This window comes from Thamnophis sirtalis, unplaced genomic scaffold, assembly GCF_051295495.1.
Source record: "Thamnophis sirtalis isolate CommonGarterSnake01/CBP01778 unplaced genomic scaffold, rThaSir2_p1.2 scaffold_7, whole genome shotgun sequence".
Classification (NCBI taxonomy): domain Eukaryota; kingdom Metazoa; phylum Chordata; class Lepidosauria; order Squamata; family Natricidae; genus Thamnophis; species Thamnophis sirtalis.
The window spans coordinates 41,461,730-41,485,982 of record NW_028261387.1 but is presented as its reverse complement, the minus strand read 5'-3'; the positions used below and the strand labels follow the sequence as shown (position 1 = coordinate 41,485,982).

The 24,253-nt window shown below is 40.1% G+C and overlaps 1 protein-coding gene across 2 annotated transcripts; it reads left to right on the top strand.

The window, feature by feature from the left end:
• The first annotated feature begins 12,634 nt into the window (after nt 1-12,634).
• ARTN (artemin) lies at nt 12,635-23,295 on the top strand. 2 transcript variants are annotated; one of them, XM_087719812.1, is made up of 5 exons: nt 12,635-12,929; nt 13,156-13,285; nt 17,891-17,985; nt 19,293-19,437; nt 19,672-23,295. In XM_087719812.1, exons 2-5 carry the CDS (start codon nt 13,168-13,170, stop codon nt 20,070-20,072), a joined length of 759 nt encoding a protein of 252 aa, XP_087575938.1. In that variant the 5' UTR covers nt 12,635-12,929; nt 13,156-13,167; the 3' UTR covers nt 20,073-23,295. The 2 variants fall into 2 exon arrangements, with proteins under 2 accessions (XP_087575938.1, XP_087575937.1); XM_087719811.1 differs by lacking the exon at nt 12,635-12,929 and adding an exon at nt 14,512-14,601 and having other exon boundaries at nt 13,241-13,285.
• The last annotated feature ends 958 nt before the right edge of the window (nt 23,296-24,253 follow it).

Genomic DNA, 24,253 nt, shown 5'->3' with positions numbered 1-24,253 from the left:
AGCTCATTGAAATAACGGGGTAAAAGAAACATACTGTAGAAAATACTAAGAAGTGCTTCGGGCAGACAAAAAAATGGACCAAACATCCCATTAAAAAGGGACCGGTTAGATGCTTCAAAATCATATGAGAGATTATAAGAGAATCCAAGAGAAAATTTGATACTTTTATGTATAATTTAACAGATGGACAAATTTAATCATTTGCACAGGAGCATTGGGGATTTGAAAAAAACTAGACTGTGCAAGACTGTACAGTTGAAGTTCTACTCTTATTGTTGACAAATAAATAAAATTATACCTACATTAATATACAGCAATGTGTATATACAAAGGGACAGGATTTGAAACACATTACAAGTACCATCTTGATTTCTTTTTACTATCCAACTTGCCCGATGGGTGCCCCTCTTTATATAGAAATGCTAATGTTTTAATCTATTTTTTTTTTCTCTAATAGCTGGTGCTTGAAATACATGCTCTTTCAAATCTTCCAAACTTTCTTTTTTTGAGATTCTAAACCTTAACCTGAGGCTGCTGTGGAGCTGGAAATACCTTTTTCCGCACATACCCCTGCACCCCCGCCTTGGTCCGTTGCTTTTCCCAGAGGTCTATTTCTTGGATTAAAATAAGTCACTTTTTCAGTCTCCACTAGAGGAGAGGTCTGGTTTGGGGTGGGAGGCATATCTTATTAGTGGAAATTGAGATTCAATTTGGTCCATGATTAGAGCACCAGGTTAGAAACCAAGAGACTGTGAGTTTTAGTCATGAAAGCCATCTGGGTGAGGGTGGACCAGGATTAATAATCAGTTGATCTGGAAAGAAAAGTGGATCCTCTTGTATTTATGTGAAAATGCTAGGAAGAAAAAAGTGTCTTTAATATAAATGTATATTCTTTATTGGCCAGCAGCAGTCATTATTTTGAAGGTATCCCAGGCAAGTACATCCATAGAGCTAACCAAATAGGCATCCACCTCTGAATTTAATCCAAATCCTACACATTTCCTTGTTATGTAGGGTGACTCTTTCAATTTTGCCTTGGGACCGATGTTTGAAAAATCCAAAGCAGAGTTTGAGATTGACTTCCTCCCTTACAGACTGATTTCCAGGTATCTTTTTCCAGACAGAAGTAATAATAATATGCCAGAAGACTTTGAATATTGGCACCATCTCCATCTCTTCAAAAAGATGAAACACCCTAACAAAGTTCTAGTTCACTATCAGAAATTGGGTCATTTTTTTAAAAAAAAGAAGAATTTGGAAGGCAGACTAATTTTCCAGAGATTTATTCCATGCTATGTTAGATAGACCCAACCCTTTTCTTATATACATTATTAGCTCACGGGATAAGCAGGCAGACGTTTTGCAATGTGAGACAGATTATGCCTTACTTAACAACTCATTTACCGCTTTATGACTTTGGTATCTCACTTTAACAGGCCTGTTTCTTCTTGCCATTGTTGTTGTTGCGCCAAGTTCTGACCAGCAATCCGGGGTGAAATCCAGCAGGTTCTGACAGGTTCTAGAGAAATAGAAATTTTGAATAGTTCAGAGAACTGGCAAATACCACTTCTGGTTGGCTCCAGAGTGGGGTGAGAATGGATATTTTGCAGTATCCTTTCCCTGCCATGCCCACCAAGCCACGCCCACAGAACCAGTAGTAAACAAATTTTGAATTTCACCACTGCAGCAATCCATCTGGATTATTGTATCCTTTCTACACAGGTGCCTTACAATTTATTTGGGGTCCCAGGTTGAGCAGAAAGGATATATTGAAAGGGCTACACAGGTACAGAATGACAGTGACTGATGGATGATCCATCCTTCATGCCCTTCGGCAGTTCCAGCTGCAATATTCTTTCCCCAGGCAGGATGAAAATTGAATCCAGCACATGTGCAGTTGCTGGAAAGTTGCTATTGTACCTGATTACAGTGTGCTCTTTAATGTCTGTCTGTGTGTGTGTGTATGTGTATGTGTGTGTATGTGTTTTAATATTACCATTTGATTGGTAACCGCCCAGGGTTATATTGTGTAAGATGAATGACCATATAAATCATTGAAATAAATAAATACTTTCAGAAACCCAAGCTACCTGACTGTTCATGCATTTCATCTTTAGTAGCAGGTCTTACTTTGAAGAAAAGAGGAGCTTGTCTGGGAAAGAGAAGGGAGGTGTGTGCATGACTAATGAGCTCATGAAAAAGACAAACTGTTCTGCCTAAAGCTGAGGAGGGAGATTTCAAAATGAAAGAGATGGATGGTGGGGAAGAAATAATTGATAGGGAAAATCTTTCCAACTTCAGCCAAACAAGATATGAAAATGCTTCCCCCCTCCAAAACCCCAAGGCAGGGAGGGCATAGGTATTTCAAGAGGGGAAAAGCCAGCCAATGAAGAAATGGAAATTAGAGAAGCATAACACTTCTTGTCTTCTACAATCAAAGGAGGAATTGTCATTCCCAGAGTTTAAATCATAGGCCTTTCCTTCCACTCTTGTGTGTGTACAGATTTCTGACTACCCACCCCCTAACACTGAGCATCAGACACACTGTTCCATGTTGGCATAAGAATTATTTCACCCATTAGGCCTGAGAACATTTTATTCCTATCTTGCCAACTTCAGCCCTTTCACCTCCCTTTCTAGTTCTTCCTTCCTTCCCTTTTTGCGCCTGGAGTTACCATTTGCATCTCCCCATCTCTCTCTACCCATTCCTCCTTCCCTCTAAGAGATGGGAATCAATTATTCTCAGACCAGTCAGGATCATTCCATAAACATGGATAAGGTGTCTCCAAGTTGCGGGGGGGGGGGGGCAACCAACAATCTATTGACTCAAAGGGATAGGAGAAAATGGCAGAGGGAAAGACGGAGGGAGGGAGGGAGGGAGGGAGGGAGGGAGGGAGGGAGAGAGATTATTGGTAAGGTTATTTTTCTGTATTTTTCAGTAGAGAAGTGTGCAGAGGTAAGTCTATTTGTTCTCTTGAATAAAGCCTAGTCAGGTCATATTCTGAAGCTTCTGCTATTACGGAATGTAAGTAGTTGGAGAGTTGATATCTATTGCATCATTACGATGATTATTTGACTACATAATATGGCAATATTTTTTAACAACCAGAGCAACATAAAATAGAGAAAGTATGAAAAACTCTGCCTCTTAAACTGATTTAAAATGATAGCCGCAAGCTAGTCATAATCCTTACAACAATACTAAAAACTCCTTCTATACTATTGTTTCTGGTTTGTCAAGAATTGAAATGACTTGATAATGCTCACAAATAGCTTGATGGATTTGCTATTTTTCTGGATGTTTAATTAAGGAGCAATCTATATTAATTTACAATGTTCATCTACTATTGTTAATATATATTTTATTTTTTATTCATGTGATCTATGACAATATTTGTCATATATTGAAAGATCAAAGAATGAGCTTATATGGAAGCTTAAATCATGATAAGTGTATGATAGTAAAGCCAATCTAGCCAGCCTATTAAAATATAATTAAAAATATGGAACAAAAAACTATTAAATAATAATGGAATCTTACATACACTTTTACATATATATCTATACAGACTCTCACATACAAATAAATTAAAAAAGATTGGCTATTTTCCAATAGCATGTTTTTCATAAATTCAAAATAGGTTCATTCAGATCTATTCTCTGTGAATTTGTAACATTTTTCTAGTCTCCGTACTTTAATGAATTATATTTTCATTAATCAGAGATTCGATTTGAAACCCTCTTTCAAAATCAATGGGTTTAGAAGCAGCACAACTGTACACTTACAGTTAATAATGCTCTTGCTAGCCTGTTTCATTAAAACAAACACACAAGAAATATTCATAGAGGATTAGGACTTTACATAAAAATATTCACACCTGAATGTTTATCTCAGAGGATTTAAAATTCTAACCAATTATATCACACAGAATTAAAAAAGGTTTCGATTGTGCCATTCAATTCCATCATTTGCTGGATCATACACTTGGACGCACACACCTTAAATAATAGGTGGTTAGGTACCATTGACAGATGATCTTGTAAGAGTTTTCCAGTACTGTATAAACACATTTGATGAAAAAGCAGGCAAGGCTATTGTACAAATTGCATGTCATGTACTGACAAGAAGTAATGTCTGTAAATACCTGTTCTCTAAAATCTATAGGTATTACTTTTAGAGTTTAATTCTATACAAGATGTAGTTATTGTATCATAAGGGAATGGTGAATTAGGAACTTCGAAGTTCTTAGATATATTGATTGGTTTTATTGATTGACTTTTGCTTATTTAAAAGCATACCTGCAATGCAATCTAATGTGAATGGATTACTACTATTAGGGGAAAGAGGAGTGTAGTTGTCTTAACTGAACTAATCATATTTGTGGTTACTATATTTAATGAGGCTGTAATTTGCTCAACCCCCTTCAAGATTTAAAAAAAGAAACATGCTTTTTAAAAAGAAGACGGAAGGGAAGGGGCGAGTGGTGCTTGTCACAAATGAAATCACCAGCACTCACCCAAAAGTGCCTCTGGCATGTGGGAAGTGCATTCCACACCTTCCCTACTGCTGCAGTTGATATGCTTGCTGTCTGGGAGGGAAAAAAAACATTTTTTGCAGCAATAAAATAAATTAAAAAGCTATTTATTCCTGAGAAAATATAATTCCCCTACAGTGTAAGTGATAATTTGAGTGATATTCAAAATGTCAGCTAAAGCAATTGAATAAGTTTTGTGAACTCTTGATATAGGAGGGAAAAGGTCATCTAAAAAAAGGCCCTAGAACAGTGTTATTGAATCTGGTGCTAACCAGTTATGCAGAATATAGAGTTCTGATTATTTTTAGCTAATATATCTCATAAAAGCTGAGAATTGTAAGAATCAGTCCAGAGGGGGTTCCTCCTGGTTCGGCCGGTTCAACCAAACCAGTAGTGATATGCTGGCCTGGGTCACAGAACTGGTAGTGTCCCAGGCTGGACACGCCTCCAAACTGGTACCACGGTCGCCGCCACTGCCACCTCAATCTTGTTTTTGAGTTCTGCACATGCACAGAACAATTTCCATTGAACTGCGTGCATGCGCGCAGCACACATCCAGTGTGCACGCACAAGCAAATTGGCAGTAACCCCGGCCAGAACCCACTCCTGATATCAATCATAATACATCCAGAGAGAAATGTCTTGGAGAAGGCTATCCTGGAATATATTCTGCAGCAGCAAATGGTAGAGAAAGAAATGATTTTGCTCGAGTCCTATCTTAACTAGAAATGTGAGCTGTCTTTTTTTAGGTTATGTTGAGGACACTGATTCATAACAAGGCCAAATAAATAAGCTATATGGTTTTCACTTTAATTTCAATACTTCACTTCTATTGTCTCCCCTCTCCTCCAGACTGCAATAATCCACCTAACTGAAGAGTAACTTATGAAAGAATTGTCACAGAAGCCCCAAATAGTGGATTGCAAACAATTTGCTTGATTTAATTATTTCATGACTTCATGGTAGGCAACAATCTTTTTTTTCCTGGAATATAATACAATGATACTTCTCATCCTTGAATGAGATTTGAGAAATTAATGCAAATGGCTTCCAACTGTGAAGCAAATGGAATGCAGAAAAGAACAGTAATTTTAACTGGTACCAGCTTCTATGATATTTTTTGGGATGACAAATCCCAAGATTCTTGGCTAGAATTCCCAGAGAGAATTAAGCTGGGAAAAATAGTTCTAGCACAATGAAGGGATGTAAAAAAAAAAAAAGACTGAATCTCATCTATCTACATTTGTTTGCTTTCATTTTTCCATACACAAAGATATACTACCAAAGTTCTGTTCATTAAACTGGAAGAGCTTGGAAAGAACCTTCCAAAAGACAGCTATGACATTTAGAATTCTTTTTGTCTTCCCTGAAAATTAAACAGCAGCGCTTGAGTCCATATGTATGTCCTCCAGCTTTCTGCCATCCAGTACATTAACTTCAGGTCTCATGCACCCCTCACAGAATGGCCTACGGGAATTACCTACATCACACAATGGGTACCAAGTTGTGAAAGTCTGATATACATGTTTTGGTATTTTTCTTGCTATGTGAAAAATTACTTAAATTGGCACTACAAGTATAATGAAGGGTGTTGCTGTAGCTTCCATATCAATGGCGTGTTGCAGGCGGTACGGAGCCTGCCCAGAGCACCTGGTACCGTTCCAGTACAGTGCTCCAGAGGGCCCGCCCACTCTCCCTCCTTACCTGTTTTTAAAGCTTTTGGCGCTTCTGCGCATGTGCATGGCACATACAGCACCTGCACAACACTCCGCCAAGCAGCTGGAGTGTCATGGAGGCTTGCGGAGGTGTCGCTGGCAGGTAAGACGCATGTGCACACTGCGTGCATTCATGTGGAGGACGCCGGGCCCCATTGCAACCTTGCAAAGTATACATAGCCAGGCTCCATCTCTGAAAGAGAAGAAAAACATTCCATGCATCTTGAAGGCTACAATCTCTACTTGGAGAGTGTGATGATTTGGTAATAGTACTGCAAAGAATGGCAGTGCAAGGTAGCACTCCAGTTTATATTCCAGGTTAGGACTATTAATTCAATGACACTTCAAAGTTATGGAGGGACTTATGATCAGTCTGCAGAGTTGTGACAATCACAGCATCCTTCCTTAGCACATGGCTTGCAGTTAAATTTTCTAGCAGCCATGGTCATGTGATTGTGATTTCTGAGGTTCCTCGATTTCACATAAGCAAAGTCAATGGGGAAGCCAGCAGGAAATCAGAGGTTGTTCCCACTCTCATTGTTTTTCTGCTTGCCTGTCCTATGTAGCACCTGCCCTTAGCATTCCCACCTTCTTCAGCACCTGAACACCCATTCACTACACTGTAGCGCCTGGTCACAGCTTCTTATACCTCCTATACACCCACCTATCCTCTGCATTACCTACCTGCAGTACCCCACATGCTAGCTGTGGATCTGCCTGCCTTCTTGACTAGACTCCCATGCTGTCCTGGATTTTTTGCTTTATGACCTATGCAGCCCTGGGGTTAGAACAGCAAACAAGACTGTAGGATTGCTATTGCTAAGGATCATGTGACATCACATTTTATGATTGCATTGCTTATGTATGGAAATTCCAGTCCCAGGTTGTTGTAATACAAGGACTACCTGCTATTAGTACTGGGGAAGAGAACAATTTACAACTATAAACATGTTGATATTAATTTAACCTGTTTCTAAATATATTTTAAGTTATTTATTAAAAGATAACTTGCTTCATGGTTTAAATGTTAAGAATGTCTGTGCTATTATGTCACCTCTGAGATATAAAGAAAAGAAAAGCACAAGCTAATTTTTAAGTCAGAAAAGAGTTGGATAGTGGCAGAAAGACAAATAAACCCTTTAAGTGACTCCCATAGTTAATGGAGTTTCCCTGAATTTTGGAGAATTAAGAAAAGGACACACACAACATGTGTGACAGGGAGCACAGTTTATTTACTTCCTCTCCATTCATAATATTTATGATTTACAGCAAATTAATTCAAAACAGATTATACAGTGGCAACTCTATAGAGATCAAAACCCTTGACATAAAGGAGTACCCAAATCTGTTAAGAATACAAAAGTATATAAAATGAGAATGATATATTGTAAAAGTTCACTTAAAAAACTAGGAAAATAAGAAGTTTTAATTCACATGTGGGCTCCATCCTGGGCAAATCTTCTTTATTCTACGCGTTATATCATTTAGGGGAGGATTAATCGATAAAATTCCAAAACCATTCAAAAAGCAATATATTAAGTAAAATGCAAGACAGTGAAAACATTACCCAAAAGGAAGAAGGGATGGAGAAGGAAAATGCAAATAAGGAAATTCAGGCACAAGTTATAGTTGCTTAAAATAGCCTTCTTGAAACAGTTGAGGGGAGGCAGGAGGGAGTACCAAATATTCAGTGGGAAATGTTTGGGTATATATATATGTATGTATGTATGTATGTATGTATGTATGTATGTATGTATGTATATATGTGTGTGTGTGTGTGTGTGTGTTTTACTTGTTAGCAGTTAGCTTCCTCCCATATATATATATATATATGCAACACAAATGCAACACACAAACACACACACAGACATATATATATATATATATATACATACATACACACACACACACACATACATACATTGTGCAGCAATTATTTTTATGAACAAGGTGGAATTGTAACTAGAAGACTGTTAGTAAAAATACCACAATTCTTGTGCTTAACATTGCCATTATCATAGGAAAAAATGTTTTATCCTGATGCCTCACTCTATCAAAGTGTTTATTTCTCATCGCTGGATGAGACCAGAAATCCATTTAGTATGATATTTTTGATAGCACTCAATCTGATGCTGGTTCTCTAAACAAGTTATTCCGCCTGAATCGATAATACTAAATTCATTTCATACAAATGTGAGCTAAAGGGGAGTGGCTACACTTTAATAAAACGGAACTGTCATATAGGATAATCCTAATAGATTTAAGCAAATGTGCTCAGGGATAAGTTCCTCTGTGGCTAAGAGTAAATAATTCTTTACCTATATATAGAGCTGGGTAGGCTGTAGGGGGAGGGCTAGACGCAGAAGTATAGACTCATTTGCCATCCAGCGGAAAGCACTCATGAGCATCCAGCAGATCTCCAAAGCAAAGTTATTAAATAAGCCTCCACCCTCTCCAATTTGGATTGGCAATTGATCAAGCTATACTGGTTTTGATCCTGTGACAAGACAGCGCCCCATTTGGAAAAAGTAAGTAGGGGGAAGAGAGAGAGAGCAACTGAGAGCAAATGTAGCCAGTCAGAAATGCAATGGAGGGGGAGGGGAGGGGCTTACATGCAACAGCAAATAGGGAAGGGGAGGCAGGAGATATGAGACATCAATTCATGCTCCAAAGCTGTTGAAATCAGGGAACCTGGAAAAAATAAAGGGGCACAATCCCTTTCCAAGGCCTCCCAGGAAAAAGCTATTTGAAGTCCAAGAAAATTTCTGCTGTGCCAGCTGAGTTATTTAACTACAGTAGAAAAATAAAGCGGATGTTTTGAAGTAACAACTTGTCCATAAGCTGATTGATATAATCTTTGCCACTATGTGGGGCTTGATCTATCAGGTACCTGGTGTAGGGAGGGAAGTTGTGAGTCATCTGGGGAATTCCACTGGTGACGTCTAGCTAAGAGTCACTTTGGCCACTGCAGTTCTGAGCCAGGAATTATAGCCAAGAAGGCTGGAATGGTAGGCACTGTAGGCATTAAGTCTCACGTTCTGTTCCTGCTCTTTCCAGAAATGGACAGAGAAGGATCTGACCAAATTAATGGAAAGTTATTGCCACTCAAATTTAAATATTAAAGAATAGCATGATGGATACTTCTGATACGGTCAGTGTCTGTCCTTCTGAAGGTTGCAAGAGACCATTAGTGATGTAGTAAATTCCTAGCTGGTGTACAGCTGAATTGTATGGACTTTGGGGGGAGAGAGGGTATTTATGGATGTGGTTCAAAGTGGGAATGGAGTAGGTAGCCTCTGGAACACAATTTGCTACCATTCCTATCTGTAAATTCCCCCAAGACTGAAAAATATTCTGAGATTATGCTGTCAAATTTCAGCAGCACAGACTTGGAGTGGTAGCAGGGAGATGTGAAGTGTATGATTGTCCATGATACGGACATCAATCTATCAATCAATCAATCAAAGTCTTTATTGTCATTGTACATCATGTATACAACGAACCTGGTTTAGCCTCTACTGGTGCAGTCCATGGAAGAATACAAGACAACATAAATAATATAAAGAATAATCTTTTTACAAGTAGTTGGGGGGGGGGGGGAACTAGTCATACGTTTCCATATATACATGATACTTGCTGGATATATCTTTTTATACATGTCACTGGTAAAAGACAAGTTTTCTAAGTCACTTTAAAATTAACGTGAAATAATTACTTTATATTCATCTTACTCTAGAAAAAAGTCAGCTAAATGAGGGAACTTTGAATGGATAGGAATAGATGGAAATGGACCAGGATGATCTCCACTTAGTCTCAGTTATTGTAAGAATTTCCTAAATACAAAATGTACTAAACAATAGGTATTTACAAGGGGGATGAGGTGTGTCAAGATGTTGAAATATATCATGTCCAACACCAGGATGCAAATACAAAAGGCTAGGACTGCACTGTGGCATGGTAATGCACAATATCCTATTTGTTTATTTAGTTTGTATCAGATGTCTATGTCTTCTACATCTGAGAACCTGAAAATAAGAACTGCAGAGGTTCTGCCAAGGAAATGTAGAAGATGGAAGAGTAGCATCATTAACACAATGCATGACACCTTGTTAGAGACAAACACATCCATAATCATTTGGACGTAGAGCACTGCAACAAATTAGTCCATTTCATCTGTTAAATTACCAGAACTTTCAGAGGAGCAACAATTGCTGTGAACTCTGAGCAACAGTCTGGGAGTCAACATGGCAGCCAGAGTTTCTGTCAAGAAATGTCAATTATATCAACAATGAACAAAACCTCAGTTTCAAGACCAAAAAGTGCAAGGCAGAACTGTGGGAAGGGCGGCAGGGAAAAAAACTGTGGGATTACGGTAATCTGTTGTGAGTTAAGAATGGACTGCATTTTCAAGCTGACAAAAGCCAATAAAGTATTTAAGTAACTTCAAGAATGCAATAAAAATTTCCAATTTATTTGTGCTATCAATGTTTCTCAAACTTGGCAACTTTAAGATTTGTGGGTTTCGATTACTAGAATTCTCCAGGTGCATTGGAGAATTCTAGGAGTTGAAACTCAGACATCTGAAAGTTGCCAAGTTTGAAAAACACTGTGCTAGATCAGGGGTGTCAAACTCAATTTCATTGAGGGCCGCATCAGGGTTGTGTTTGACCTCAGGAGCCCGGGGTGGGCATGGCCATGGTGGCCGTGGCCAGCTTGACATCACTCCTGTTGAGGGTGCCGGTGATGGCCGGAGCACTCTGCCAGTGAAAAGAGGCTTCTGAACTTTATTTTTGGCTGCCAGCTTCCTGCAACCCTGAAAACAGAGCTCGGGAGGGCTGCAGGCGTTTTCACTGGCAGAGGGTTGCAGGAGGCTGTGGCAGCCGAAAATGGAGCTCGGGAGCCTGTTTTTGTTGGCAGAAGCACTGCGGACCAGTCCTTCACTGTTTCCAGAGTGGTCCTGCAAGCCAGATCTAAGTACCCTGTGGGCTGGATCTGGCCCCCAGGGCTAAAGGTTAGTCCCACATGTTCTAGACCATATTGCATATCCAAGAGCCTTCAACCAAGCTCAGAACTGTGAATTTTTTCAAGACTACCAAGCTAGTGTCTGAGAACTGGTGCTTAGAGTTTGTCAGTGATCCTGTGGTACTCTGATAATGATGTTAACCATTCAGTTGGTTAGACTCTTGATGATTCTGTGGGCCAGGTCCCTCCACTTCTTCCAATCTTGACTATTCTTTGAGTTTTTCTAGGCTCTGGCTTTAATGGTGTCCAGCTGTGTTCTTTGATTTTTCTGTGTTTTTTTTCCTTTTACCACTAATTCTTCCAAGTGTAATTGCTTTCCCCAGTGAATTTCCTTGCATGACATGGCCAAAATAAGTGAGCCAAAATCACAGCTTTGTGATCTTTGCCTTTGTGTTACATGACATGTCTGGTGTTACATGCTCCAGTACTTGCTTGTTAGTTGCCTTTGCTGTCTAAGGAATACGCAAGAGTCTTCTCCACCACCATAACTCAAACAAATAAATTTTCATCCTGATCATTTTTTAAGGTGCAAATTTCACAACCATAGGAAGTTATGGGGAACCCAATGAACTAGCCTACATTTGATTGCCAGGTTGATGTCCTTGCGTTTCCATATTTGTCTCATGTTCATCATTGCTGTGTTACTTTATATCTCCCCTAAAAGTAGTGATTGCAATAGAAACGGCCACTGTTTCTATTCATTTATCTGGGCTTTTCTCTCTCTCTCTCTCTCTTCTTGTGAAGATCTTCCTAATCACTCTCTCCTCTTTGGACAAAAAGACTGTCAAAACTGGTGCCTTTAGGGTTGCCCAAGGCAATGAATAGACAAAAATATTTTCTGCAACTGTGATCACCCAGCAAGTGTGCAACTTCTGCTTACTTGCACATGTGTTCTTCGTCTGGTGCAGCAGGGCTCAGTGAGGTGAGTATTAGGACCAGAAGGACCATAAGAAAACAAAGGAGCCAGTCCTTAATTTATTTGAGCCAAATTTGTGCTGGGTTTTAGCCCTTGAGTTCAGCATTCATTATTTCTTGCCAGCTTCCAGAGGGCTCCCCCTCGTTTCCAGTGTAAAAGTGCTCGCCTATACAAGATGCCCAAGCCCTCGGCGCACAGGTGGCCAATCGGCGACGTCTGCTTCTAAATTCCCTTGGCCCCAGGAGGAAGGGGATGGCGGGGGGCTCCTTCCCCATCCTTTCCGTGGATATCTGTCTCTCTCTCTTCGTCGGGACTAACCCGCTCCGCCCCGCTCTGGGGATCAGGTGACAGCTGAGCCTGGAATTTGACACCGGACTCAGCTCGGCGCTGAGATGGAGCCGGTCCTTTTCTCCCTCCCAGAGGCCGCCTGGACTGGAGTTCTGCCGGTCACGAGTCCGAGTCCCGCAGGCTGGGCGCCCCCTTGGCGGGTTTTCCTGGCTGCGCGGATTGAGCTGTGCGGGCCGGCGTGGATGGTAGTCCGTGGATCGGGGCCTGCCCTGCCGCTTCTGTCCGGGACCTCAGCCGCTATAACCCGAACTTTCCCCACAGGAGGGCGCTGAGCGCGCCGGGCATCTCCTGGCCATGCTGGCGACGTGAAGGTCGGATATTTAGTGGAACGATCCCATGGCCTCCGGGGCCGGCTGAACGCAGGAGCTGCCGTGGAGCTGCCGTCGCCGGGAGGTAAGGGAAAGAGCGGGCCAGCGGCGAGTCCCTCGCGGCAAAACATGTTGCGGAGGGGGGGGGGGGTGGCTGCGCGCCTGCCCCTATTCTGGGCTCCGTCCCAAATCGGGGAGACGCGAAATCTCTGTCCGCCTGAAAGAGTTACGGGTCCTCTCCCTCCGTAGCTTTTTCTGGCGAGGGCATCTCTCTAACCTGGCCCCGCGGCGACTGTATCTCTCCGGTACAGGGAGCGAATTCGATGCTCTGGAAGGGCCGGTACCCAGAAGGAGGCGCTTCACGGCCCGGATTCTCGGAGCATGGTCCCCGGAGAGCCGCGCGCAGCAGAAGGCGCCCGATCTGTCGAGACGGAGCGCACGGTGAGTGGGGCGGGCTTGGAAAAGTGTGCGAGCGCCTTCCAAACCAGCGGGAGGGAGGGAGGGGGTGTTGGGGGAGGAGAGATCGGGGCAAATGAGGGTAGCGGGAGAATGTATTTGTGTAAGCAAATCTACTTCGGAAGATCTTAGGGGGTAGGGAGGAGCAACGTTGTTGCCTCCCACAGATCTGGGCTTAAAAGCGCATTTATTCTCCAGAGAGTGGCTCAGAACCCCTGCTCACTCTCCCGGTTGCCTCGATTCCAGGCTTCTTGCTCCGATCCGGTCTGCCTCGTGGCTTCCAAAAGTCCTAGTTGTCCAGGCAGGGAAGCAGGGAATCAACGGTGGGGAGTGGGGAGGTCTGGTGGGTGGCTGGAAAGAGGTGCAATCTGTGTGAAAAAGGTTCGCGATCTTTTTCCTTGATCCCAACTGATGGGTGGCCTTTTCCTTTCCTGATGCCCAGGAATCTGCTCAACAGTCCTCTCTATTACTAGGACTTCAGTTGAGGCTTTCAGCCCAGATCAATCAAGCTGGACGATATCTAATTTGTCCTTTGAGCTCTACTAAGATCCAAAAGAGTCTCGAAGTTCCACACATTTTATTGAAGCTGGTGTTCTTTAAGAACCAAGAGTGCAATTCATAAATAGTTCTTCTGAAACGTTTACTTCTGAGTAAACATGCCAGGGATTGCACTGTAGAGGTGCAATCCCTTTATCCAATTCCCACCATCACTGGAGTAAGCTAGCTCACTTTTCCTTTCCTAATACTGATTTTAGAGGCACCTCTCTGCTGATTATTTGCAGTTGAGGGGAATGTGGGAATTGCAACATAAGGTTGCAATTTTTGATGCAGTTCCTGCCTGTCTTAATTTACTCACATTTGCTGCTACTGTGGGAGGATTTATAAAAGGTTGGGCTGCTCCATCTACACTTGTCTCTAGATTGGTGTCTCTAATTTTATGACATTGTCTTGTGTTTCTAGCCACTAGAGATATTGCATACAGCATGTTATATATCACTGATGCTTTCTAAAGGTGAGCAGGTTGTGCTAGATAATGAATACATTGGCAATCTACCAAATTAAAAAAATATTTGTTGCCAACATCCCTTTGTTTTGGAAAGTAAACATCAAATGAGCTTCCTTCAACAATTTGGCAACAGGCCGCCTTAATGTGAACACTTGTTCTGGTATTTCTAGGCATTCAACAGGATAATATTTTTCTTTTGCTCTAGTACATCAAAATCCAAGTGGAACTTGAGGCATCTTATTGGTAAACTGCTGTGAAGTCACTCAGAAATAGCCATTCAGACTGCAGTTGACAAGTATGTTCTTTATTATCCATTGTTTGACCTGTTTGCTGAATTGCCTGTGGGGGAAAAAGGTTTTGGGTGCTTGCACTGTTTGATTTTTTACAAAACCCACTCTAAACATTTCTCATTTATGAATACAGTGAAATAACCAGTTAATGACACAAATTACAGTGATGGAACAGGAGTGATCTGACATTGACTTTGCATGTGTTAGCATGTTAAGTGTCAACTTTTAGGAATGAACCTAAGGGGTTATTTAGGTTTTTCCAGTCAGGTTTGCAGCAAACTCTTCAATGAATAGGCCCAGCTATTTCTGCATGTTGCTTTTCTCTCATATCTCCCCTGGTTCCAACTTTTTTTTGTCAATTCAGTTTCAGATCTTGGATACTTGCCATAATGCAGATAAATGAAATTAAGGCCTAGCAGCTTTACCATAATACTAGAAGAAGGTACAGCTTTCCCACTCAAAGAAAAGGAAAAGTGTCATTATCCAAAACATCTGAACTTATTGCTGGAAGCTGATGACTTCTGTATGGATTTGCAAGATGTGGAAGCAGATGTCAGCAATGTATTCATTTTTGTGTGGCTGGGATTGAAAACAAACAAAACTTTTTTTTAATCATTTCTGAATGGCAGATAAAAGACACCTGATTGTGGCCCTACATGAAAGCTGAAAGAGGAAAAATTAAATTGACCATATTTACTGGGTGTTTCTGAAAATATGTTGCTTTCCTTGCATAGTCCTTGGCAGATTCCAAGAAAGACCAAAACAATTTAGAAAGGGTAGGAGTGTTGTTCTTCAGAAAGTGGCTTTATCTGTCTTCTTCTTCTTGTGCCATATCCGTCATTGGACATTGGCGATCATGTTGGCGATCCTATTTTTATCAACAGCCTGAAAAGTACTATTAAGTTTTGTCCAAACCAGTCCCTTAGATTTTGAAGCCATGATATTTTTCTTCTGCCTGGACCTCATTTGCCTTCAATCTTTCCTTGGAAGATTAAGTGAAGTATGCCATATTTTTCCGGGTGTTGCATCACATGTCCAAAATTTTAACTGTCATTTTTTTATGGTTTTGACTATTTCCCTTGGCTTCCCCAGGCAGCTTATCACCTCCTCATTTCTGATTTTGTCAAGCCAACTTATAGCTGCCTGTAAATTCACACTCCAAATGCCTCTAGTCTCTTCAAGTGACTTTCTGTCAGAGATCAACTCTCTACTCCGTAGAGCAGGATAGAAAAAATATAACATCTGACAAGCCTGATTTTCAACCTTCGGCTTGTGTCGTGACTGCAGAAGACCTTTTTCATTTTGAAGAATGCTGTTCAAACTTTCTCTATCCTTGTTTTTACTTCAGTGATCATATTCCAGCTTTATCTGTAGGTCTCCTCAAAAAAATATAAAGACATTCCAAGCCGTTAATGTGTCTGCAATAAAAGAGAATACATGTAGTTCGGGGTTCAACTGTTGGGTTCTTGATGCTCTCTGAAGGAATTTGGACTCCTCTATATTCTTTTCTGAAAAGTCAGGTCTAGGAACTCTGTCAGTCCTTGGGAAATAATGAGAAGGAACTCTTCCTGTGTGGGCAAAGAAAGCAGTAGGGGGGAAAAACTGGTTATGTGTTGCCACCTTGTGGGAGAAAAATACAAACCTCCTACAAATTCAAATTAGGATCCCAAATATCTGATCCCATACTCCCAAAAGTCTCAGCCAGAATACCATTGGTGAGGAATCTTGGGAGTGATTGTTCAGGAGGCTTCCTAGCCCTGCATTGTAAAAAAAGAAATATTGTCCAGAGATGGGGCACATTTCTGCTTGCCCAAGATGTCTAAAATTAAAGCAGGATGTGACACAAAGGTTTAGCATTTTTTCATTAGTTCCAGCTACTACTCAAGCCTCTTTGTGAACTCTCCATCTCTCCATTCAGTTCTCCAAAGAGTTGCTCTTTGTAATTGCAGGTCAGAAGATGGTGTGAAGGCAGGAAGATTCCACCTAGGTTTCTGGTGCTTCATTCAACATGGCAGTGCCAGTAGCGTGATTCATTTTTAATAGGTCTGAAAGAAACAGTGCAAACATAGAAAAATATCCATGAGTATTGAGTGGGTAAAAATAGCTGACAGTAAAAACTAAAAGATTAGATTACAGTTATAAAGTGTGTTGAATGGTGGTGAATCAGATTTATTTCTTTGATTAGCATATTTTTGTATGTAATTATATTTATCCCATTTCTGTATGCCCATTGTGGGATAAAAAAAAAAGATCTCTGCTCTGAAGAGCTTAAAACAATTAAATTGCTTAAAGATATTCCTATGAGTTCAAGGTCCGCACCAGACTTGGCTTTTGAAAAGTAGGTGATCCAAGGCCTATTTTGATGGAGTATCAGGAGTTTTAATGAATGAAATGAATTATTTAAATATTTGCAGGTCTTAGGGCTCCCATTTTGCCCTTAAAAAAATCCCCAAAATGAAAAAGGTCACCTATTTTGGGCATTCTGAGGGCGATAAAAGGAACCACTAGTGATGTTGCTCCAAGAAATCCATTCTTTGCACCCTTAGTTTACAATCCAAATTTTTTGCAGATGAAAGGTAGATAGAACTGTTTTTTTTTTTAAAGGAAAGTGGACTGCTGAGATCATCCACACCATAATAGTTCCCCATGTGGAAAATTTTAATCTAAGACTTTTCTATGAGAATATTCAGTTCCAAGTCTAGGTGAAGCACTTTTAAATATATAAATATTAATAGATATTCTGTCATGAGTGTAAACCTGACACATACTTAAGAGGTTACTGCTCTCCAATACAGGAAGGTTCTATGATTATTTCATGAAATATTGTTGGATGCAGTTGGGAATAACATAATACAATGAATGATAATGTTTGTATTCTGTTGCAAAATTTATGTTTAATTTGGGTGTTGCTATTCTTAGTTAATGTTAGAGGATTTGCTTTTTAAAAATTTACTGGCAGTTACAGATACATTGGGATAGAACCATGGAAATATCCATATAACATTCTATTAATGTAGCAGACCGATTGCAAGAAGATTTAATTTTTAAAAATGCAATATATACCTTTGCCAGGCCAGTCACAAACAAAAAAGGTATCTAATTAGGAGCTTCTTCAGCACTTTTATTTAAATGGATTGAGACACTTATTGAAAGAAATTTGTAGTCCAGGAAGGACTTCTCATACTGGTACAACAAGCAAGGGACATAACTGGACCAGAAGCTTGCAAGAATGAAAACTGGTCTTCCCATTCAAGAAATGGAATTGGGTTCCTGAGCTGTGTCTTTGTATTTTAGGTAGGATGGAGTGGAGAGTTGATCGGTCAAGGCACAGATTAGACAGAACTCCCTCTTCCCGCAGGAGTTTGCCTGTCCAACAAGCACGATTCAGGGTGAGTTAGTCAATGCCAAGGAATTTCTTGACATCAGGGCATTAGTTCCAGAAACAGTGGAAAGTTACAGAGGCTTTGTTTATGAAAGACGTCAATTCGATTTATGAGAGAGGGAAGAGTTTCTACCTTCTTTCACTTTTGTTTTCAGTATATGGGGCTGGCTGTTTTGGTTTCTTTGGTCTATTTCTAGCAGACAAAGCTCTGAATTTCACACTTGAAGTGGTCATTTTTAATATGAATATCATTTCCATACAGTCCAAAATATATGGTCTTCACATATTGATTTGTGTGATGAATTCAGATGGACCTCTGCATTTGTGTGATGAATTTGCATGATTTCTCATGATATGCTTGAAGTGAAAAAAATTCCTTTTCATTCTGATATTTACCTATGATCATTTGACACATGTTATACCATGGAAGGACTGTATTTACTGCATTTCAATTCTATACTTCCATAATCATAAGATTCTCAACAATGTAACAATCATAAAGCATCCATGGTAAGAAATAAAATATTCATGGTGCAAAAGATTAAAATTCAAAGGCAACCAACAAGGCAGGCTATAAATGGAACGACACACAAAAAGCACATTTAAAAGATGTTATTATCTTAACTAAGTTTTCTTTTAAAAAAACCTCCAAAAGAGTTTTGTCTTCTTGATTCTGTAATGCCATCAATATTAGAGCAAGTCAAACTTAAAAGGAAAGTTTGTTCCATAGCATGGGGGCTATGATGGATTACTAAGGCCATCACCCAACTTCACTTAAGTAGGAGATCACAAGCAATTTCTCCTGGGGTGTGCATGTCATGGTTTTATGTTAGCTGGAGGAGATGGTTCAAAGGTATCTTAGTTCCAAGCCATCTATAGTTTATTGGTCAAAACCAGGATTTCAGATTGTACCCAAAAACCTTTTGTGAGCCAATGCAAGGCTTGCACCCAAGATACTATATCCTCCTGACAACTAGTGCCCAATAAGAAACAAGCTGCAGCATTTTGTACCAACTGCATTTGCAAAGTGATCTTCAAACCCTTTGTAGAGTACACTTGCAGTAGTCCAGCTGGGCAGTGATCACAGTATGAATTATTGTTACAAGACCTTCCCAATTCATGTAGGGCCATTACTGATGCACCAGTGGAGTTGGGCAAAGGCCATCCTGACCACAGCCGCCATGTGATGTCGTGCGGCAGGATCATCATATGTAAAATAGCCCTGCATTTAGCAAATGTTGCTTTCTTATCTTCTACTTTATTTGTATCCTAATTAGCATGTTTACTGTTATATATCCTCCTGTCTTATCTTAGGAGTCGGGTTTGTGGAGTACCTTAACTATACTATCACTGTTTGCTGGGACACTCATCACAACTTCGGGATGTCTGGTCAGCTCTGCCTCTAAGCAACAAAGCCGCATTGAACCACAATCTCTGGCTGCATGGAACCAGCAGAGTGGTAGGGACCTGGTATTTTTCCAGGGAAAGTGGCTTGGGGAGGAGGGTGCTTCATTTGAATTCTTGATCCAAGTCAATTGGATTTTTGAGATTTCCTTTCTCCAGATGGTCATATGGGTTGAGGAATGTATTTTCTTCAAGATTTATGCCCTTTTTTGTCTTAGGAACACTCATCCTGAATTATTCTTTTCTCCTTGGGAGGAAGAATTAAGACCCCTCTCCCTTTTTCTTCCAGTGAAAAACATAAGCATTCGAGACTTGAGCACATCAGGATTTCTCAGGTTTGAGCGTTCCCGACCACGCTCAAGATTTGCCAGGAGAAACTCCAGAATGCCTGCAAATGGTCGTTGTCGCTTACATAGCCTCTCAATCAAAGTGCAGGATCTGGGGCTTGGCTATGAAACGAAGGAGTTTGTTTTGTTCAATTATTGCAGTGGGACATGTGACCGCACTAACTATGATGAAGTCATGAATTATATCATGCGGCAAGGTGTTATTGGGGCCAAGTATAAGAATTCTGTTTCTCAAGTTTGCTGCCGACCTATCAAGTATGAGAACTTCTCTTTCCTGGATGTGTACAATGTCTGGCAAACTGTGCATAAAGGTTCAGCAGTTGAATGTGATTGTGTGGGCTAAATATGTTATCTGTTCAGAGCTCCCGGGGTTTATGAATTGACATATCCTTGTTCATGCTACAGAGAGATCATAAAAGATAGATATAAGAGATCATAGACAGCCAATTTGGCCTAGTGGTTAAGGCATCAGGCTAGAAAGTGGGAAATGGTGAATTCACATTCCACCTTAACCATGAAAGCCAGCTGGGTGACTTTTGGGCCAGTCGCTCTCTCTTAGCCCAACTCACCTTACAGGGTTGTTGTTGTGGGGAAAATAGAAGGAAAGTGTGTTCACTGCCTATTTGTAAAAATGATAAAGGCGGGATACAAATAAATAAAATAAAAATAAGCCTGCTCTGCCGGTAAGTGGCAGCAGGAGGAAAAATAAACTTCACACTAGCGCTTTCCAGTCCAGATGTGAGGAATGAATGGACAATTAACAAGAGTGAAGCATAGTATGGTTGGCCTAAATATATCTTGGCCTTCTTTAAAGAGCATTCACCTCTCATCAGTGATGTTAGTTATACAGTCATGTGAAAAAGAAAGCACACCCTCTTTGAGTTCTAGGATTTTACGTATCAGGACATAGTAAAAATAATCTGGTCTTTAGCAATTTTTAAAAAGAGGTAAATACAACTTCAGATGAACAACACATGACATAGTATACCATGTCATCATTTTTTTTAATAAAAAGCCAAAATGGAGAAGACGTGTAAAAAACTAAGTATGCCTTATGATTCAATATCTTAGCAGCAATAACTTTTTCATTAATCATTTTCTGTATGACTTTTATCAGCCTCTCATATTGTTCTGGAGGAAGTTTGGCCTGCTCTTCTTTACAACATTGTTTCAGTTCATTGAGGTTTGGGAGCATTTCTTTACACACAGCTCTCTTGAGATCCTGACACAGCATTCAATTGGGTTGATGTCTGTACTTTGATTGGGCCATTGCAACACCTTGATTTTTTTTTTAGTCATTCTATTGTAGATTTGTTGGTGTGTTTGGGATCGTTGTCCAGTTACATGGCCCAATGTCGGCCAAGTTTTAACTGTTGGACAGATGGCCTCACATTTGATTCTAGAATACTTTGGTATACAGAGGAGTTCATAGTTGATTCAATAATTACAAGGTGCCCAGTCCTGTGGTTGCAAAACAAGCCCAAATCATCACCTCATGCTTGATGGTTAGTATCAGAGGTTTGTGCTGATATACTGTTTGGTTTTCACCAAATGTGGCACTATGCATTACGGCCAAACATCTCCAGATTGGTCTCATATATCCAAAGGATAGTGTTCCAGATGTTTTGTGATTTGTTCAGATGCAACTTTGCAAACCTAAGCCATTCTGCCATGTTCTTTTTAGAGACAAGAGTCTTTATCCTGGCAACCCTTTCAGACAAACCATACTTGTTCAGTCTTTTTCTAATTGTCATGAAATTTAACTTTTAACATGCTAACTGAGGCTTGTAAAGTCTGAGATGTAACTCTTAGATTTTTTGCAATTTCTCTTGGCATTGCACAGTCTGACCTTAGGGTGAATTTGCTGGGACATCCATTTCTGAGAAGATTGGCAATTATCTTGGAATATTTTCTGTTTGGGAATAATCATCCTCATTATAGAATGGTGGATTTTAAATTGTCTAGAAATGGCCTTATAACTCTTCCCAGGTTGACTGGAGAGCAACAGTTGCTTCTCTAAGATCATTGCTGATGTCTTTCCTTTTTGGCATTCTGTTAACACAAACCTCAATACTGGAGACCAGCAAACTCTTAAAACTTTGGTTTTATAGAAGTAGTCACACTTGCTGATGGCCAATTGATCAAGGTCATTTGATTAGCAGCACCTGGCTACTATTTAGCCTCTTCATACCTCTTGAAGCAGTAAGAGCACATGGATTCTCCATTTTGTAAAATAAACGATGGCATGGTGTATAATATGTCATGTATTGCTGTTCATCTAAGGTTGTGTTTACCTACTTTCTAAGGGCCAGAAAGGATTTTTACTATTCCTGATATGTAATAACCATATAGGCTGTAGTTTCTTTTTTGCATGAATCCAGAATGAACATTTCTCCTTTAAAGATTGGTCTGTCGACAGTGTTGTAAATCTTCTTACCTATCAAGCCTTTTGTCCCACTGAAGAAAAAGCATTGGAAATTCTCACACCTTATTCAAGAGATAGGGGTGTGGCATTTAGCTCGAGATACTTGTAATACAACGGATCAGAAGGCTGTTCACTAGGTCATGTCATCTTCTGCAATTCTCTCCCCAGTTTTTATTTGGGCCCACCATCTGCCTTTTTTTTAGAAACATGTTCTGACTGCATCTAGGTAGGAGCAATTGTGAATAAGCATGAAGGACAATTTTGCAAGCCTATTTAGTGCCCTGAACATTCAGTAGTCGCTCCAACCTTGTGACCTGTGCTAGAATAATCAGTGCATTATCTGAGGATTGAATAACATTGTGGTTTGTTTGGGAGAAGCTTGATGATTGCAACCATCAGCCTCATCCAAAAGTTTTTCAGGTGAGAGCCTATCTTAGCAGAACAGGGTAATGGATGTACAAAAGGCCAAATTTGATGTGTTTCTCAGAGCTACCAGATCTGGGTTAAGGAAGGTTGATGCCATCAAGTAGTTATCAGTAGTTATCAGGATTTTTGCAAGTCGGATGTGGAAGCACAGTCAAGGCCTCTGCAAGTAGAAATGGGGCTTGGTATAAAATCAGTGTTGGCAATGGCATATTGGTGTACAACATGCACAGACACACTAGCAATGGTTTGGAGCTTGACTACTGCACTTACCAGGTTGGCAATGAAAACAGCAATGATTTTCAGTTCTGGTTCAACCATTATTTAGTACCAGCAGAGTGGGAACCCACCTGCTTTAGAAGTGACATTTTCTAAACCTATTTAGAAAGTTTAAATTTTCTCATCCAACTTATTTATTCTATAAGTTATTTATTTATTTGTACCCCACTCATTCCCTGGTGGCAACCTATTTATGAAGCTGACAGCGGGTCTGGTATACATTAGAAACTGATGCTATGCCCTGGCCTAGGATCAGCAGTTACTATTCCCTCCCACCCCACCCCACCCCACTTTCCCCACTTGGCCTTAACAAGGGCATTTCCTATTCCTCCTTTCCTGATTTTGTATTCTTTGTCCTCTATTTGCATTGGGATAAACTCTATTTTTGTACAACAACAACTTCCTGTAGCAATAAAGCCTGCGAAAGCAATGCAAACTTGGCTTATGTGTATGCTTATATAAGAGGGAACTAAAGAACAAGAAGAAATACCAATTATTAAATATAGTTCTACAATTTACACGAGTCAAATTTTGCTTAAGGTTTCAAATAAAGCATTATAAAACATTATCAAATACTGAAAAAGCAGCTCTAGATATCTTTGCTTCTCTGAAATGTTTAAAATACACTTTCTACATTTTAATAGTGTACTAGCTTCATGTCCCCCAATTTCTAGATCTGGCTATAACACCTATTGTACCCAATCACTATTTTGGCTAGATGAAAGGTATTGTAGTTAAACATACTTGGAAAATAAAGTGTGAAAATTTAACTTTTTCTCCTCATCTATGAGGGAAAGATGAAAAGGCTCACTTTAGACCAGGGCTGTCAAACTCCTGGCCCTTGGGCCAGAGGCATCACACGCTGGCAACACCCTGTTTAACGAAGGGGGAAAACATCCCAATACATCATGTGATGGCGCCCTGACGACACGAGTTTGACACCCCACCCTGCTTTAGACTGTACCGATCTTGCCAAAAATACTGCAGGGATGAGCCCAGGCAGTCACCAGCAAATCAATGTTGACTCAAAGGAACCCATACTCCTGCAAAAGGTGGCATACAGCAACAATGAACATTTTTACAAATTTTCTTTTTCTTCTTACACTTTTTCAGAATATTTTTAAAAAGCACAATTTTAATTAACGTTCCTTCATTTTTCAGATTTAAAAGATTTCCCTTCTTGGCTAGAGGTAGAAGAGAGCATTTTTTTCCTTCTGGGATCCTTCATCACCACATCAGTGCTTTGAATTTGGCCATATGATTACTGGTTAAAAGTCAGTACTACTAGCCTAATATCCCGAATACTCAGGGAGACAGCTATATTACTTTGCAACAGCCAAAATCATTTTTGGTACTCAAAAAACTTAACACATTTATTAGGCATACTGTACCATATC